This window comes from Callorhinus ursinus, unplaced genomic scaffold, assembly GCF_003265705.2.
Source record: "Callorhinus ursinus isolate GAN/ISIS: 27379988/994484 unplaced genomic scaffold, GSC_fseal_2.0 scaffold23, whole genome shotgun sequence".
Lineage (NCBI taxonomy): Eukaryota > Metazoa > Chordata > Mammalia > Carnivora > Otariidae > Callorhinus > Callorhinus ursinus.
The window spans coordinates 8,229,141-8,246,072 of NW_027397085.1; the positions used below are offsets into that span (position 1 = coordinate 8,229,141).

At 38.4% G+C, this 16,932-nt stretch overlaps 1 protein-coding gene across 1 annotated transcript in view; it reads right to left on the minus strand.

The window, feature by feature from the left end:
* CENPH (centromere protein H) overlaps positions 1 to 16,932 on the minus strand; it is a 31,650-nt gene that overhangs the window by 11,590 nt on the left and 3,128 nt on the right. Inside the window, exons 2-4 of the mRNA XM_025892871.2 lie at positions 8,846 to 8,901; positions 1,014 to 1,062; positions 546 to 620 (exon numbers count right to left, since the gene is read on the minus strand). Coding sequence (XP_025748656.1) covers positions 546 to 620; positions 1,014 to 1,062; positions 8,846 to 8,901 — 180 coding nt within the window. The remainder of the gene's footprint in view (positions 1 to 545; positions 621 to 1,013; positions 1,063 to 8,845; positions 8,902 to 16,932) is intronic.

Genomic DNA, 16,932 nt, shown 5'->3' on the forward strand with positions numbered 1-16,932 from the left:
ATGGACTCTGAGGAACAAACTGAGGGTTCTAGAGAGGAGGGGGTGGGCGGATGGGTTAGCCTGGTGATGGGTATTAAAGAGGGCACGTATTGAATGAAGCACTGGGTGTTACACGCAAACAATGAATCATGGAACATTACGTCAAAAACTAATGTAATGTATGGTGATTAACATAACATAATAAAATAAAATTAAAAAATAAAAATATATATAGATATATTTAAACTTGATGACGATTCTTTTACTTGATTAATAGTTACTGTAGTAATTGAATCCATGTAATCCTTTGAAACACTGGATGGGATTTAAGCTCACCCTTCTATTTCCTTGATTGACATTTTATTAAGTCAAGCTTATGTAACTACTTCAAATGAAGGTATTAATGAATGACGTAACCTTTCTCTCAGAACTCAAAATCTGTGTAACCATTATCTAATGATATCACTTGATTAATCATTTAGACTAATTAAAATATTCCCTCCACCTCAAATCATACCCATTTTTCATTCAGTTCACAATGCTTATACCTAGAATGTAAAAATTACCTGTCTAATGCAAGCTTTTTTATTTCAAAAGCAATTTTCACATCTTCAATTTCATTTTCCAGGTCTTCAATTTTACTATCAAAGAAGCATGAACAAAAAAATTTCAGCAATCAGTATCAAAAAAATTCACTGAATATCAAAAAACATATAAAGTAAACCTTTGAAAAAAGTAAAATGACCCTATCTACATAAAATTATTCTACAGGCTCCCCACACTGATGCATTTATAGATTTGGTAAACAGATGCCTCTGAGATATTCAACTAATTATCTGGTGAAGGGGAATGCCAAAAGTGCTAATGTGATCACTCAGGTACATGTTAAGTCCATTTCCCGTATCAACAACTTCTCAGTACATGCATAAAAAATTACTTGGAAAAATAAAGAAAAGGAAAATGAAGATAATGGTGTAAGATGGGTAATTATATCGAATCTTAGTAAATAACACAAAATTTAAAATATGACATACGCTTCAATTTGCTTATCTTGCATGATTTGTTCTGGAGTTTTTTCTTCATCTACAAATAAATAATTTTTTGAAGTTAGTAACAGTTTAGAAGAGTGTGGTCCAACAAAAATATAAGCCACAAATGCAAACCAAAAATTTAATTTTTTTTAGTTTCCATATTATAAAGCAAGTGAAAATATTTCAGTATAATTTATTTTAACCCAATAGGTCTAAAATATTATCATTTCAACATGTAATTAATCTAAAATTACTAATGAAATATTTTATAATCTTTTCTTCTGTATTTTTCATTTATACTCCCTCTTGAAGACTAACCACATTTCAAGTGTTCAATTGTCACATGGAGCTAGTGGCTACCATACTGGACAGAGCAGTTTGAGAATAATGGAAAATAAAAAAGGAGTAAAATATTAACATGAGTAATGTAAAATGATCACCTGTACATCTATATGTTAGAAAAAAAACAGTCGGGGGCGCCTGGGTGGCTCAGTTGGTTAAGCGACTGCCTTCAGCTCAGGTCATGATCCTGGAGTCCCGGGATCGAGTCCCACATCGGGCTCCCTGCTCAGCAGGGAGTCTGCTTCTCCTTCTGATCCTCCCCCCTCTCATGTGCTCTCTCTATCTCATTCTCTCTCTCAAATAAATAAAAAAATATTAAAAAAAAAAAAAAAAGAAAAAGAAAAAAAACAGTCGGGGGTTCCTGGGTTGCTCAGTGTGTTAAGTGTCTGCCTTCGGCTCAGGTCATGATCTCAGGGTCCTGGGATCAAGTCCTGCATAGGGCTCCCTGCTCAGTGGGGAGTCTGCTTCTCCCTCTGCATCACCCCCATTCATGCACTTGCATCCTCTCTCTCTCTCAGAAATAAATTTAAAAAAAAAAGAAAAAAACAATGGGAAATTAAAAGGTAAAATTACAATATACAGTTTGTTTCAAAAACATGAAATACTTAAGGATAAATTTAACAAGATATGCATATGACCTCTACACTGAATATGTTCAAATACTGAAAAGATATATCATCTATAGGTATTAGAAGAATCAATATGGCTAATACAATTTCCCCCATATTGATCTATAGATCCCAATCAAATCCCAATCAAAATTCTGACTTTTTTTTTTCCTGTAGAAACAGGCTGATTTTAAAATGCATATAAAAACACAAAGGACCTAGAACAGTCAAAACAATTTTTTTTTTAAAGATTTATTTATTTCAGAGAGCGAGAATGAGAGAGAGAGAGTACATGAGAGGGGGGAGGGTGAGAGGGAGAAGCAGGCTCCTCGCCGAGCAGGGAGCCCGATGCGGGACTCGATCCCGGGACTCCAGGATCATGACCTGAGCCGAAGGCAGTCGCCCAACCAACTGAGCCACCCAGGCGCCCCAAAACAATTTTGATAAAGAAGAACAAAACTGGAAGTTACAGGAGTCGATATCAAGATTTACTATAAAGCTACAGTAGTCAAGATAGTGTGGCACTATTGGAAGCATAGATAAATACCTCAAGTGAACAGAGCAAAAAGCCCAGAAATAGACCCACACATATATACAATGGAGAAAGGAAAGTCTTTGGAACACACGGTGCTAGAAAAATTAGATTTCCATAGAGGGAAAAAATGAACCTTGATCTTTACCTCACACCATACACAAAAATTAACTCAAAAAGGATCACAGAACTGAATGTTAAACCTAAAACCGTAAACCCTGTAGAACAAAACAAAGAAAATCTTTGTGACCTTGGAGTGGTCCCAGACTTCTTAGGACTTAAAAGCATACACCACAAAAGAAAAAACCTGATAAAAATCACTTCTTCATATTAATGCCTTTGGTTCCTCAAAGATAGTTAAAAAACAAAGGCAAGTTGGGCACCTGGCTGGCTCTGTCAGTACAGCAGGCAACTCTTGTTATCAGGGTGGTGACTCTGAGCCCCATGTTGGATGTAGCGATTACTTAAAAATAAAAAGATCTTCAAAAAAACAAAAAAAACCCAAAAAACAAAGGAAGCAACAAAGTGGGAGAAAATACCTGCTGAATATATAAGTAGATACACAGATACCTACATATCTATAGATATATACTTAACATCTATATATATACCTGTAACCTATATATATAGATAGATACCTGAAAAAATAACTACATTTGTAAACGAAGAACTCAAATTCAGTAAGAATAACAATCCAATTAAAAAAATAGGCAGGGCGCCTGGGTGGCTCAGTTGGTTGAGCGACTGCCTTTGGCTCGGGTCATGATCCTCCCGCATCGGGCTTCCCGCTCGGTGGGGAGTCTGCTTCTCCCTCTGACCCTCTTCCCTCTCGTGCTCTCTCTCTTTCTCTCTCAAATACATAAATAAAATCTTTAAAAAAAAATAGGCAAAGATTTTAACACTTCATAAGAGATTTACAGATCTACTTCATAAACGTAGATATATTAATTGCCAATTACCACATGAAAAGATACTCAATATCATTAGTTATCAGGGAAATGTACACTAAAACCACATGAGATACCACTACATACTTATCAGAATGGCTAAAATTCTATTAAATTCAGTGTTAAATTCTATTTTTTATTTTTTTGTTACTTTTCTGCTTTTTAATTAAAAAAAAAAAAGCCTTAACAGTTGATGGGAGGTGAGGATGTTGCAGCCACCAACACAGCCCATTCTTGGAAGAACCTCTGTTACCTACGGTAGGAGAAACCTGGAGCTGCAATTACAAGCTGACACAAGACGAAAGGGGATTTTTCCTTCGGAGGGGAGGAAACTTGCTTCGTTCACCGCCGAACGTCGGGGCCTAGCACAATGCTGGCCACTTCACTGGCGTTCCAGAAAACCTGGAGCTGGCCGGTGCCGTACTCGCAAGACGCTGTGGAACACGGACGGGCGCGGGAGCCTTTCCTTTCAGATCAGGCAGCGACAACCCAGGTCGGCTGGTCCCCAACAGCCCAGCGCCCTCGCCCTAAGCTTACCCACCTTGGGCCACGAGGAAACCACGAGCGGGAGCGCGGACCAGAGATGACGGGGAGGTTTGGGGGAGCAAAGCTACGCCCGCTGACAGGCTTTAAACTCCAGTCAACAGTATCAAATTTTAAAGATGATGCTGAGTATGTGGAAATCTCATGCTTCTAGGAAGAATGTACCAGAATGGTATAATCATTTTTCTCATTTTTTTGTAAAGATTATTCATTTATTTGAGACAGAGAGAGAGAGAGAGAAAATGCACACAAGCCAGGGAAGGAGGAGCAGAAGGAAAGGGAGAAGCAGACTCTCTGCTGAGCAGGGAGCCTGATGTGGGGCTCAATCCCAGGATTTTGAGATCATGACCTGAACCGAGGCAGATGCCTAACCAACTAAGCCACCCAGGCACCCTGGTGTAAACATTTGAGATGTCTGGCAGTTTCTTAAAATGTTAAACATATAGAGGTACCTGGGTGGCTCAGTCGGTTGGGCATCCGACTGTTGATTTCAACTCAGGTCTTGATCTCAGGGCTGTGAGTTCAAGCCCTGCATTGGGCTCCACACTGGGCATGATATTAAAAAAAAAAAAAAGTTAAACATGGTTACCACATGAGCACACAATCTCACTTTTAGGTATTTAACCAAAAGAAATGAAAAGAAGTGTCTACAAAAAGACACGTAGAAATGACAAATGTCCATAGCAGCTTTATTCATAATGGGAAAAAATTGCAAACAATTCAAATGGCCATCAACAGGTGAATGGGTAAACAAAACTTGGTAGAGTCATCATGAAATATACCCTACAATAAAAGAGGAAAATTTACTGAAACAACAACATGGATGAATCATAAAATTATGCTGTGCAAAAGCAGCCATACATATTGGGAGTGACTACTATCAGGTATTGGGTTTCTCTTTAGGGTGATGAAAATGTTCTGGAATTGGATATTGGTAATGATTGCACAATACTGTGAATATACTAAAACCTACCTAACTGCACATTTTAAAATGAATTTTATGTTATATGAATTAAATCTCCATTAAAGAAAGTTGTCATATACACACACATAAATACATATCATATAATGCTGTTTACATCACATTGTAGAACAGTGCTGTCCAAGAGAAATTTCTGTGATGGTAGAAATGTTTAATATCTCTGCTGTCCAAAAGGGTAGTCACTAGACACATGTGGCTACTGAGCATTTGATATGTAACTAGTGCAACTAAAGAACTGAATTTTAAATATAATTTTAATTAATTTAACTTTACAAGGCCACATGTAGCTAATGGCTACAGCACTGGACAGCCCAACTCTAGAAGGCAAATCTATAATAACATAAATTATAATGGTGGGTGCCGGGGTAAGTATAGGACTGACTGTGAAGTAGAACAGGGGAGGTATAACAGAAATATTCTATCTTGACTGTGGTGGTGGTTACACTGATATATATATATATATATATTTGTCAAAACTCAACAAACTGTATGCTGAAAATGGATGCACTTACTGTTTTTTTTTTTTTAAGATTTTATTTATTTATTTGATAGAGAGAGAATGAGAGATAGAGAGCACGGGAGGGAAGATGGTCAGAGGGAGAAGCAGACTCCCCGCTGAGCAGGGAGCCCGATGCGGGACTCGATCCTGGGACTCCAGGATCATGACCTGAGCCGAAGGCAGTTGCTTAACCAACTGAGCCACCCAGGCGCCCGGATGCACTTACTGTTAAAAAAATCCTTCAACCAATAAAGTAACATATTCTTTTAATGGTAAAATAATTAATTTTAGATAAATATCTTTTTTCAAAGACTACAACCTCACTTCCTGCCCTAAAGCTGTAATCTCCTTTAGTTGTAGAAACTCTACAGTGTGCACTATTAAGCCTACTCAAGTGTTCAGAAGTCATAATCCCTTAAAAGAAAAATTATATATAGATGGAAAACAAGGACTCTTTTGAGAAGTTGGACTACTTCTTAACACTTGGACTTTACTCTCATGTCATCTTCTCGAAGACACCATCTTTGATCACAGTATCTAGAGTAGCCCCTCCTTATGACACCATTATTTCCTTCATCACACTTAACCATACTTCATAGTTATCTTGCAATGTTTCTTTCCTTACCTGTTTTGCTACACAGAATTTAAGCTCTACTGGGGCAAATTCTGCTTCTTCAACACTATGTCTCCATGCCTAGTTAGATGTCCCTAGTGGGGACATATTGAATACTTAAAAATGATTTGAATGAATGCAGGAATACAGAGATAATTTCTCAATGGCCCAAATTCTGAATAGCTTTCCCCCTACAGGCTGTCCTCTAAAAAGATACATTATCTTTTTTTTTATTACGTGGGCTCTCATGGCAACAAAAGAATTTAGCCATATCCTACCTTCATTAAACATCACTAGTTTAATACAAGGAGCATGGGCTTCAGAAATGAGAAGATCAGGGTGCCTGGGTGGCTCAGTTGGTTAAGCGACTGCCTTCCGCTCAGGTCATGATCCTGGAGTCCTGGGATCGAGTCCCACATCGGGCTTCCTGCTCAGCAGGGAGTCTGCTTCTCCCTCTGACCCTCTTCCCTCTCGTGCTCTCTGTCTCTCATTCTCTCTCTCTCAAATAAATAAATAAATAAAATCTTTAAAAAAAAAAAAAAAAGAAATGAGAAGATCATTAATGCATCCAGGGGAAGGGAAATGACTTACCGGTAATTTTTTTTTTTTTTTTTAGTTTTAATTTATTTGAGAAAGAAAGAGAGAACACAAGCAGGAGGAGGGGCAAAGGGAGAGGGAGAAGCAGGCTCCCCACAGAGCAGGGAGCCCGATGTGGGGCTCAATCCCAGCACCCTGGGATCATGACTTGAGCCAAAGGCAGAGGCTCAACTGACTGGGCTACCCAGGTGCCCCCATATTGGTTGTTATTGATGGTAACATTATTGATATAATGGAAGGTCATGGCTTTGGAGGCAAGAAGACCTGTTTCACAACCCAGTTTCAAAAATTACTAGTTATGGGTTGCCTGAGTGGCTCAGTTAGTTAAGCGTCTGCCTTCGGCTCAGGTCATGATCCCAGGGTCCTGGGATCAAGTCCCGCATCGGGCTCCTTGCTCAGCAGGGAGCCTGCTTCTCCCTCTGCCTCTCTCTCTGTCTCTTATGAATAAATAAACAAAATCTTTTAAAAAAAAATTACTAGTTATACCAAGCAGAAAAGCAGCCAGGGGGCCCATTTCATAGTCCTATTTTTTTGTTGTTGTTTTGCATAAAAAGACTTTAGAAAGCCTGGACTATCAGATGGACAACATACTAGAACTGCCTTTGGATCTATGGCCTTATAAAAGAATCTGAGCAGAGTCTGAAAAGTTCCTAAATTAAACATGTATTCAGGTGAAGTGACTAAGTCATCTCTGTGGCCCCTCAGGTTTTCCACAATTCTTGATTCAACCTAAAGTATTACTTGGTATTATTCTTTAAGCCTATTTCACAGAGAAAGAAAGACTCACCAAAACCTATCTTTGTAATCCAAAGGCTTACAAATTAGGTTGTAATAATGGTTATTACTTTAGGAGAGCTAAACCATTATATTAGTACTCTCTTGCTCAAGATGTCTAGATTTTAAAAGATAAATTTACATTTTTTCAGGAATGACTGGGTGGCTCAGTCCGTTAAGCGTCTGCCTTCAGCTCAGGTTATGATCCCAGGTTCCCGGATTGAGCCCTGCATCAGGCTTCTTGCTCAGTGGGGAGTCTGCTTGTCCCTCTCCCTCTGCCCCTCCCCCTCCCCCTGCTTGTGGAATGTGTCTCTCTCTCTCTAATAAATAAAATCTTTTTTTTTAAAGATTATTTATTTATTTATTTGAGAGAGAGAGAGCATGAGCTGGGGGAGGGGGAGAGGGAGAGGCAAACTCCCCACTGAGCAAGGAGCCCAACTCGGGGCTCAATCCCAGGACCCTGGGATCATGACCCAAGCTGAAGGCAGACGCTTAACTGACTGAGCCACCCAGGTGTCCCACATCTTTTTTTTTTTTTTTTTAAGATTTTATTCATTTATTTGAGAGACAGACAGAGATAGTGAGGGAAAGCACAATTGGGGAGGAGAGGGAGAAGCAGACTCCCGCTGAGGAGGGAGCCTGACATGGGGCTTGATCCCAGGACTCTGAGACCATGACATGAGCTGAAGGCAGATGTTTAACCGACTGAGCCACCCAGGTGATGCTCAAAAAAATAAAATCTTTTAAAAAAATGTAAATTTTTTCAGTGTTTAAAATCAAAATTATCATTTATATCTTTAAGCTGATCTCCCTTCTGCCTCTCATTCCTATCTTCCAGTGTTTCTCAGAGTATAGATTTTAGATTGCTTAACAATCATCTGATCCACTAATTTAATCTCCAAGTTGTTCATGATCAAGTCCTATGATTCCTTCCCACAGAAATTTCCCAATTCTCTGATCAACAGAACTTAACTTCTTGCATTATTATTTAGTTTTGTTAATCTGTTTCCTGAATTCCTAACAAGTTCCTGAGGGACAGGGCAATTGTGTTTTCTTTCTTTTTTTTTTTTAAAGATTTTATTTATTTATTCATGAAAGACAGAGAGAGAGAGAGAGAGAGAGGCAGGGGGAGAAGCAGGCTCCCAAGGAGCAGGGAGCCCGATGCGGGACTTGATCCCAGGACCCTGGGATCACCACCTGAGCCGAAGGCAGACACTTAACCATCTGAGCCACCCAGGCACCCGCAATTGTGTTTTTTGCCTTCTTATATAGTATAGTACCACATTATGCTGACACTCCCATTCCCTAAATAAATTTTTGTAAAGTTGATTTTCTTTTCTCTAGAATACTGTTCATCACCAAGCTCACAAAATCTTAGTTGAAAATGAAAATACTTACTTGCATCAACTACTGATTTATATTCCAAGAGTTGTTGTTTTGTCTGTGCTCTTAGCCTGAAAGCATAAAGAAAAGAGAGTCTTTTTTTTAAATTAAATAAACTCTACCCCCAACATGGGACTCAAACTCAAAACCCCGAGATCAAGAATTGCATGCTCTACTGACTGAGCCAGGCAGGTGCCCCAGAAAGTCATATATTTATAGAGGTTTTACTCATTACTATATTACCAACTCACCTTTTTCAGAAGTTTATGCAATAAAATGAGTGTAAGTAAACTCAGCAATAAGTCTTCTAGTTTGGCCTGATTTAAAGTGGGTGTAAAGAGAGTTCTAGTTGAAGATGGGGTTGTAGGAAAAACTATGTCCTCCTCCATGGAACACACCAAATTACACCTATTAATTGAACAATTCTTCCTGAAAAACTAAGGGCTGACTGAACAGCTACTGAATAACCAAAAATAGAACAAAAGAGAACAGGAAGAGAGATGGAGACATGCCACAGTTAAAAGAGTAACTAGCATATACAGCCACAGCTCCAGTCAGCCAGCTAAAGTCACCAACCACACACAGTCTGCACAGAGGACACCATACACAAGATCACCCCTTCAAGTTTAGGAGAAGTAGCTCTTTACCTTTCTATAGAAACAAACACAAAAACTCAAGCAAAATGGGGAGACAGAGAAATATGCTCCAAAAGAAAGAACAAGGGGAAAAAAAAAAACACCTCAGAAAAAGAACTAAATGAAACAGAAATAAACAATAAGCCTGAAAAAAAATTTAAAGTAATGGTCAAAATGGCACCTGGTGGCTCAGTTAGTTAAGCGTCTGCCTTCGGCTCAGGTCATGATGCCAGGGTCCTGGGATCGAGCCCCACGTCAGGCTCCCTGCTCAGCAGGAGCCTGCTTCTCCCTCTCCTCCCCGACTGTGATCTCTCTCACTATCTCTCTCAAATAAATAAAATAAATAAAATCTTTAAAAAACAAAAAATAAAGTAATAGTCATAAAGATACTCACTGGGCTGAAGAAAAGAGTGGATGAACTCAGTGATACCTTCAATAACAAGACAGAAGATATTAAAAGAAACCAATCAAGAGGAATTGAAGTTGAAGAATGCAATAACTGAAAAAAAAAACATACTGTAGGAAATCAACAGCAGATTAAAGGATCAGAAGGATATATCAGTGATCTAGAAGAGAGGGTAATGGAAAGCATACAAGCAGAAGAGCACAAAGAGAAAAAAAGCTCCAAAAATGTAAATAGATTAAGAAATCTTTTGGACAATATCAAGCAAACATTTACATTATTGGGATTCCAGAAGAAGAGAAAGGTGTAGAAAAGTTATGTGAAGAAATAAGTGAAAACTCTCCTAACCTAGGGAAGGAAATAGATCTCCAAGTCCAAGAAGCACAGAGAGTTCCAAACCAGATGAACCCAAGGAGCTCCAGACCATGGCACACAATAATTAAAATGTCAAAGGTTAAAAATAAAAATAAAGACAGATTTTAAAAGCAGCAAGAGAAAAACAAAAAGTACTTAGAAGGGAAAACATGAAGCTATCAGCTGATTTTTCAGCAGAAACTTTGCAGGCCAGGGCAACCCTGTTCACACCTGTGAGCTTTTTCTGTATCCTTGCTTAATAAACTTCTGTTGCTTTACTCACAAGAAAAAAACAAAACTTTGCAGGAGAGAAAGGAGTGGCATTATATATTCAAAGTGCTGAAAGGAAAAACTAACCAAGTACCTGCAAGGTATTCATATTTGAGGAGAGAGTTTCCTAGACAAACAAATGATAAAGAAGTTGATACCGCTAAACCAGTGCTATAAAAGTAAACTGTAGAGAGGTCAGTAAAAAGGGAAGAGAAGGGGGAAAAGATTTTTTCTTTTACTGTTTTTGTTTTGCTTTTTTTAGAATGTGTTTGAACTTAGATGACCAGAAAAGTAATATGGACTGTTATTCATTTGGATATTATATATGAACCTCATGGTAACCACAAACCGAAAACCTATGGGAGATACATAAAAAATAGAAAGAAGCCAAACAAAACACTATATTCACCGGTCACAAAGAAAGAGAGCAAGAGAAGAAAGAGAGCAAGAAAGGTGTTTTGTAGAAGAACTAAGTAACACAACCAGAAAATAAATTTTAAAAATGGCACTAGGTACACACTTATCAATAATTACTTTAAATGTAAATAGCCTAAATACTCCTATCAAAAGACATAGAATAACAGAATGGATAAAAAAACAAGACCCATCTATATGCTGCCTACAATAGACTCACCTCAGACATAAAGACACGTACAGACTGAAAGTGAAGGACTGGGAAAACATTCACCATGAAAATGGAAGCCCCCCCCCACCAAAAAAAGAAGCCTAGGTAGCAATAGTTATATCAGACAAAGAGACTTTAAAATAAAGACTATAACAAGAGACAAAGAAGGGCATCACATAATGAGAAAGTAATCAATCCAAAAAGAGAATATAACAACTGCAAATATCTATGCACCCAACACTGGAGCACCTAAATACATAAGTCACCATTAACAGACAAAATGAGAGAAACTGATGCTAATATAATAATAGTAGGGGGACTTTACAATACACTTACATCAATGGATAGATCATCCTGACAGAAAATCAATACGGAAATAATGTCTTTGAAAGACACATTGGACTAGATGGACATAACAACATACACAGAACATTCCATCCAAAAACAATAGAATAAACATTCTTTTTCAAGTGCATGGGTAACATACTCCACAGTAGATCACATATTAGGTTATAAAACAAGTCTCAATAAATTTAAGAGTCAAATCATATGAAATTTTTTTTTTTTTTACTACAATGGTATGAAACTAGAAACAAATCACAAGAAAAAAAAAAAACTGGAGGGGGGCTTGGGTGGCTCACTTTGTTAAGTGACTACCTTTGGCTCAGGTCATGATCCCAGTGTCCTGGGATCAAGCCCCGCATGGGGCTCCCTGCTTAGCAGGAAGCCTGCTTCTCCCTCTCCCACTCCTCCTGCTTGTGTTCCCTCTCTCGCTGTCTCTCTCTCTGTCAATTAAATAAATAAATAAAATCTTAAAAAAAATTTTTTTAAGGAAAAAAAACTGGAGAAAATACAAACACATAGACATTAAACAACATGATACTAAACAGCCAATGGGTCAATGAAGCAATCAAAGAAGAAATGAAAAAATAGGGGTACCTGAGTGGCTCAGTCGGCTAAGTGTCTGCCTTCAGCTTAGGTCATGATTCCTGAGTCCCAGGATCAAGACCCGCATTGGGCTCCCTGCTCAGCAGGGAGTCTGCTTCTCCCTCTGCTTGTGCGCTCTCTCTCTCAAATAAATAAATAAAATCTTTAAAAAATATATTAAAATTAAAAATAAAAGGAATAAAAAAATACATGGAGACAAATGAAAATGAAAACACAATGGTCCAAAATCTTTGGGATACAGCAAAAGCAGTTCTAGGAGGGAAGTATAGAGCAATACAGATCTACCTGAAGAAGCAAGAAAAAACTCAAATAAACAATCTAAACTTACACCTAAAAGGAACTACAAAAAGAAGAACAAAATCCAAGGTGAATAGAAGAAAGGAAGTAATACAGATCAAAGCAGAAATAAATGACATACAGACTGAAAAAAGAAAAAAAAGGAAAAAATATCAGTGAAACCAAGAACTGGTTCTTTGAAAAGATAAACAAAATTGATAAACCCTTAGCCAGACTCATCAAGAAAAAAAGAGAAAGGACCCAAATAAATAAAATCAGAATCAAGAGAAGTAACAACTGAAATCAAGAAATACAAAGGATTATAAGAGCATACTATGAAAAATTATATGCCAACAAATTGGACAATCTAACAGAAATAGCTAATTCTTCAAAACACACAATCTTACAAAACTGAACCAGGAATAAATAAAAAAGTCTTAATAGACCAATTACAATAAGAAAACTGAATTGGTAATCAAAAAAACTACCAAAAAGGGATGCCTGGGTTGTGAGTTGGTTAAGTGTCCAACTCTTGGTTCCAGCTCCAGTCCTGATCTCAGGGTTGTGAGATCAAGCCCGATGTCAGGCTCTGCACTCAGCATGGAGTCAGCTTGAGATCCTCTCTCCCTCTGCCCCTCCCACTCATGCTCTCTCTCTTTCTCAAATAAATAAATAAATCTTAAAAAAAAACCTACCAAAAGTTCCAGGACCATATGGATTCACAGATGAATTCTACCAGACATTTAAAGAAGAGTTAATACCTATTCTCAAAGTAGTCAAAAAACAAACAAAACAGAAGAGAAAGGAAAACTTCCAAATACATTCTACGAGGCCACACTACCCAGATACCAAAACCAGACAAAGACACAACAAAAAAAGAAAAATTACAGGCCAATATATCCCTGGTGAATATAGATGCAAAAATCCTCAACAAAATATTAGCAAACTGTATACAACACATTAAAAAAATCATTCACCATGATCACATGGGATTTATTCTAGGGATGCAAGGGTAGGTCAATATTTGTGAATCAATCAACGTCATATACCACACCGACAAAACAAAGGAAAAAATCATATGACCATCTCAATAGAAGCAAAAAAAGCATTTAACAAGATTCAACATTCATTCACAATAAAAACTCTCAACAAAATGGGGTTAGAGGGAATATACCTCAACATAATAAAGGTCTTCTACAAAAAACCCACAGCTAACATCACACTCAGTGGTGAAAAACTGAGAGCTTTCCCTCTAAGGTCAGTAACAAGACAAGGATGTCCATTCTCACCACCTTTTAAAAAGTTAATTAATTAATTAGAGAGAGAGAGAGAGAACAAGAATGAGCTGGAGAGGCAGATGGAGAGGGAGAGAGAATCTCAAGCAGATTCTGGACCCAGTGTGGAGCCTGACACAAGGCTCAATCTCATGACCCTGAGATCATGACCTGAGCCCAAACCAAGGGTTGGATGCTTAACCAACTGAGGCGCCTGGGTGGCTCAGACATTAAGCATCTGCCTTCGGCTCAGGTCATGATCCCAGGGTCCTGGGATCGAGCCCCGCGTCAGGCTCCCTGCTCAGCGGGAAGCCTGCTCCTCTCTCTCCTACTACCCCTGCTTGTGTTCCTTCTCTCACTGTGTCTTTCTCTGTCAAATAAATAAAATCTTTAAAAAAAAAAAAACCAGGGCGCCTGGGTGGCTCAGTTGGTTAAGTGACTGCCTTCGGCTCAGGTCATGATCCTGGAGTCCCTGGATCGAGTCCCGCATCGGGCTCCCTGCTCAGCAGGGAGTCTGCTTCTCCCTCTGACCCTCCCCCCATCTCATGTGCTTTCTCTCTCATTCTCTCTGTCTCTCAAATAAATAAATAAAATCTTTAAAAAAAAAAAAACCAACTGAGTCACCCAAGCACCCCCACCCTCACCACTTTTATTCAACATAGTACTGAAAGTCCTCTCCACAGCAATCAGACAAGAAAAAGAAAAAAGAGGCATCCATTTTGGTAGGGAAGTTAAACTGTCGCAGACAGCAGGATACTATACACAGAAAATCCTGAAGACTCAACCAAAAACCATACTAGAATAAATGAATTCAGTAAAGTGGCAGTATACAGAAAACACAGAAATCAGTAGCATTTCTATATGCTAACAACAAAGTCACAGAAAGAGAAATTTTAAAAACAACACCATTTATAATTGCACCAAAACAATAAAATACCTAGGAATAAACTTGACCAAAGAGGTGAAAAACCTGTACTCTGAAAACTATAAAACACTGATGAAAGAAATTGAAGATGACACTAACAAATGGAAAGACAGTCCACGTTCATGGATTAAAAGAATAATGCCAAAATGTCCATATTACCCAAAGCAATTTATGGTTTCAAAGCAATCCCTACCAAAATACCAACATCATTTTTCACTACACTACAACAATCAATACTAATATTTGTATGGGGGGCGGGCAGTGCCTGGGTGGCTCAGTTAGTTAAGCATCTGACTTCGGCTCAGGTCATGATCCCAGAGTCCTGGGATGGAGCCCTGCTTCGGGCTCCCTGCTCAGCGGGGAGTCGGTTTCTCCTGCTCCCTGTCTCCCTCCTCCCTCCCCACTTGTACTCTCTCATGCTCTCTCTCTCTCAAATAAATAAATAAAATTTTAAAATAAAATAAAATTTTTATGGAACCGTAGAAGATCCCAAATAGCCAAAGCAATCCTCAGAATGAAGAATGAACCTGGAACTATCACGATTCCATATTTCAAGATATACTACAAAGCTGTAGAGATCAAAACAGTATGGTACTGGCACAAAAATAGACAAATGGATTAATGGAACAGAATAGAGACCCCAGAAATAAACGCATATTTATATGGTCAATTAATCTATGATAAAGGAAGCAAGAATATACAATGAGGAAGAGACAGTCTTTTCAATAAATGGTTCTGGGAAAAACTGAACAGCCACATGTAGAAGAATGAAATTGGACTACTTTCTAACAACATACATAAAACTAAACTCAAAATGGATTAAAGACCTAAACAGGAGGCGAAACCATAAAAATTCTAGAAGAGAAGATAGGCAGTAATTTCTCTGACATTGGCCATAGCAAAATTTTTCTAGATATGTCTCCTGAGGCAAGAAAAACAAAAGCAAAAATAAATTATTGGGACTACAACAAATAAGTTTTTGCATAGCAAAGGAAACCATCAACAAAATGAAAAGGCAACCTAGTTAATAGAAGATCTCTGCAAATCATTTATTTTATAAGGGTTAATATCAAAAATATATAAAGAACTTAAACAACTCAACACCAAAAGAAAAAACAAACAGCCTGATTAAGAAATGGGCAGGTGACCTGAATAGACATTTTCCCAAAGAAGACATACAGATGGGGCGTCTGGGTGGCTTAGTCGTTAAGCGTCTGCCTTTGGCTCAGGTCGTGATCCCAGGGTCCTGGGATCAATCCCCGCATCCGGCTCCCTGCTCTGCAGGAAGCCTGCTTCTCCCTCTCCCACTCCCCCTGCTTGTGTTCCCTCTCTTGCTGTCTCTGTCAAATAAATAAAATCTTAAAAATAAATAAATAAATAAATAAATAAATAAGACATACAGATGGCCAACAGACGCATGAAAAGATGCAGTTCAACATGACTAATGATCAGGGAAATGCAAATCATAACCACAATGAGATATCACTCACATCTGTCAGAATGGCTAAAATAAAAAAGACAAAAATACAACAAGTGTTCGCGAGGATGGGGAGAAAAAGGGTACCCTCCCGCATTGCTGGTGGGAATGTAAATTAGTACAGCCACTGTGGAAGAGAGTATGGAGATTCCTCAGAAAATCAGAAGTAGAAATACCATATGACCCAATAATTTCACTATTTGAAATTTACCCAGGGAACGCAAAAACACTAAGTCGAAAAGATATATGTATCCCTGTTTACCACAGCATTACTTACAATAACCAAGACATGCAACCTAAATATCCATCAGTAGATGAATGGATAAGGAAAATGTGGCATATACGCTATGGAATATTTACAACCATAAAATATGAGATTGTGCCATTTGAGACAACACAATGGACCTAGAAGGTATTATGTTAAGTGAAATAAATCAGACAGAGACAAATACCATATGATTTCACACATAAATGGAATCTAAAAAAAATGAATAAACAAAAGGCATAATCAAAACTATAAATACAGGGGCGCCTGGGTGGCTCAGTCTTTATGCGTCTGCCTTCAGCTCAGGTCATGGTCCCAGGGTCCTGGGATCAATCCCCGCATCCAGCTTCCCTGCTCAGCGGAAGCCTGCTTCTCCCTCCCCCACTCTCCCTGTTTGTGTTCCCTCTCTTGCTGTGTCTGTCAAATAAATAAATAAAATCTTAAAGAAAAAACTATAAATACAGAGAACAAACTGATGGTTGTCAGAGAGGGGGGTTGGGCAAAACCGGTGAAGGGGAGAGGCAGGTATAGGCCTCCAGTCATGGAATGACTAAGTCACCAGAATAAAAAGCAGAGCATATGAGTGAAGTAAGTCAATCAGAAAAAAGAAAAAGTCAATCAGAGAAAGACAGGTATGATATGACCTCACT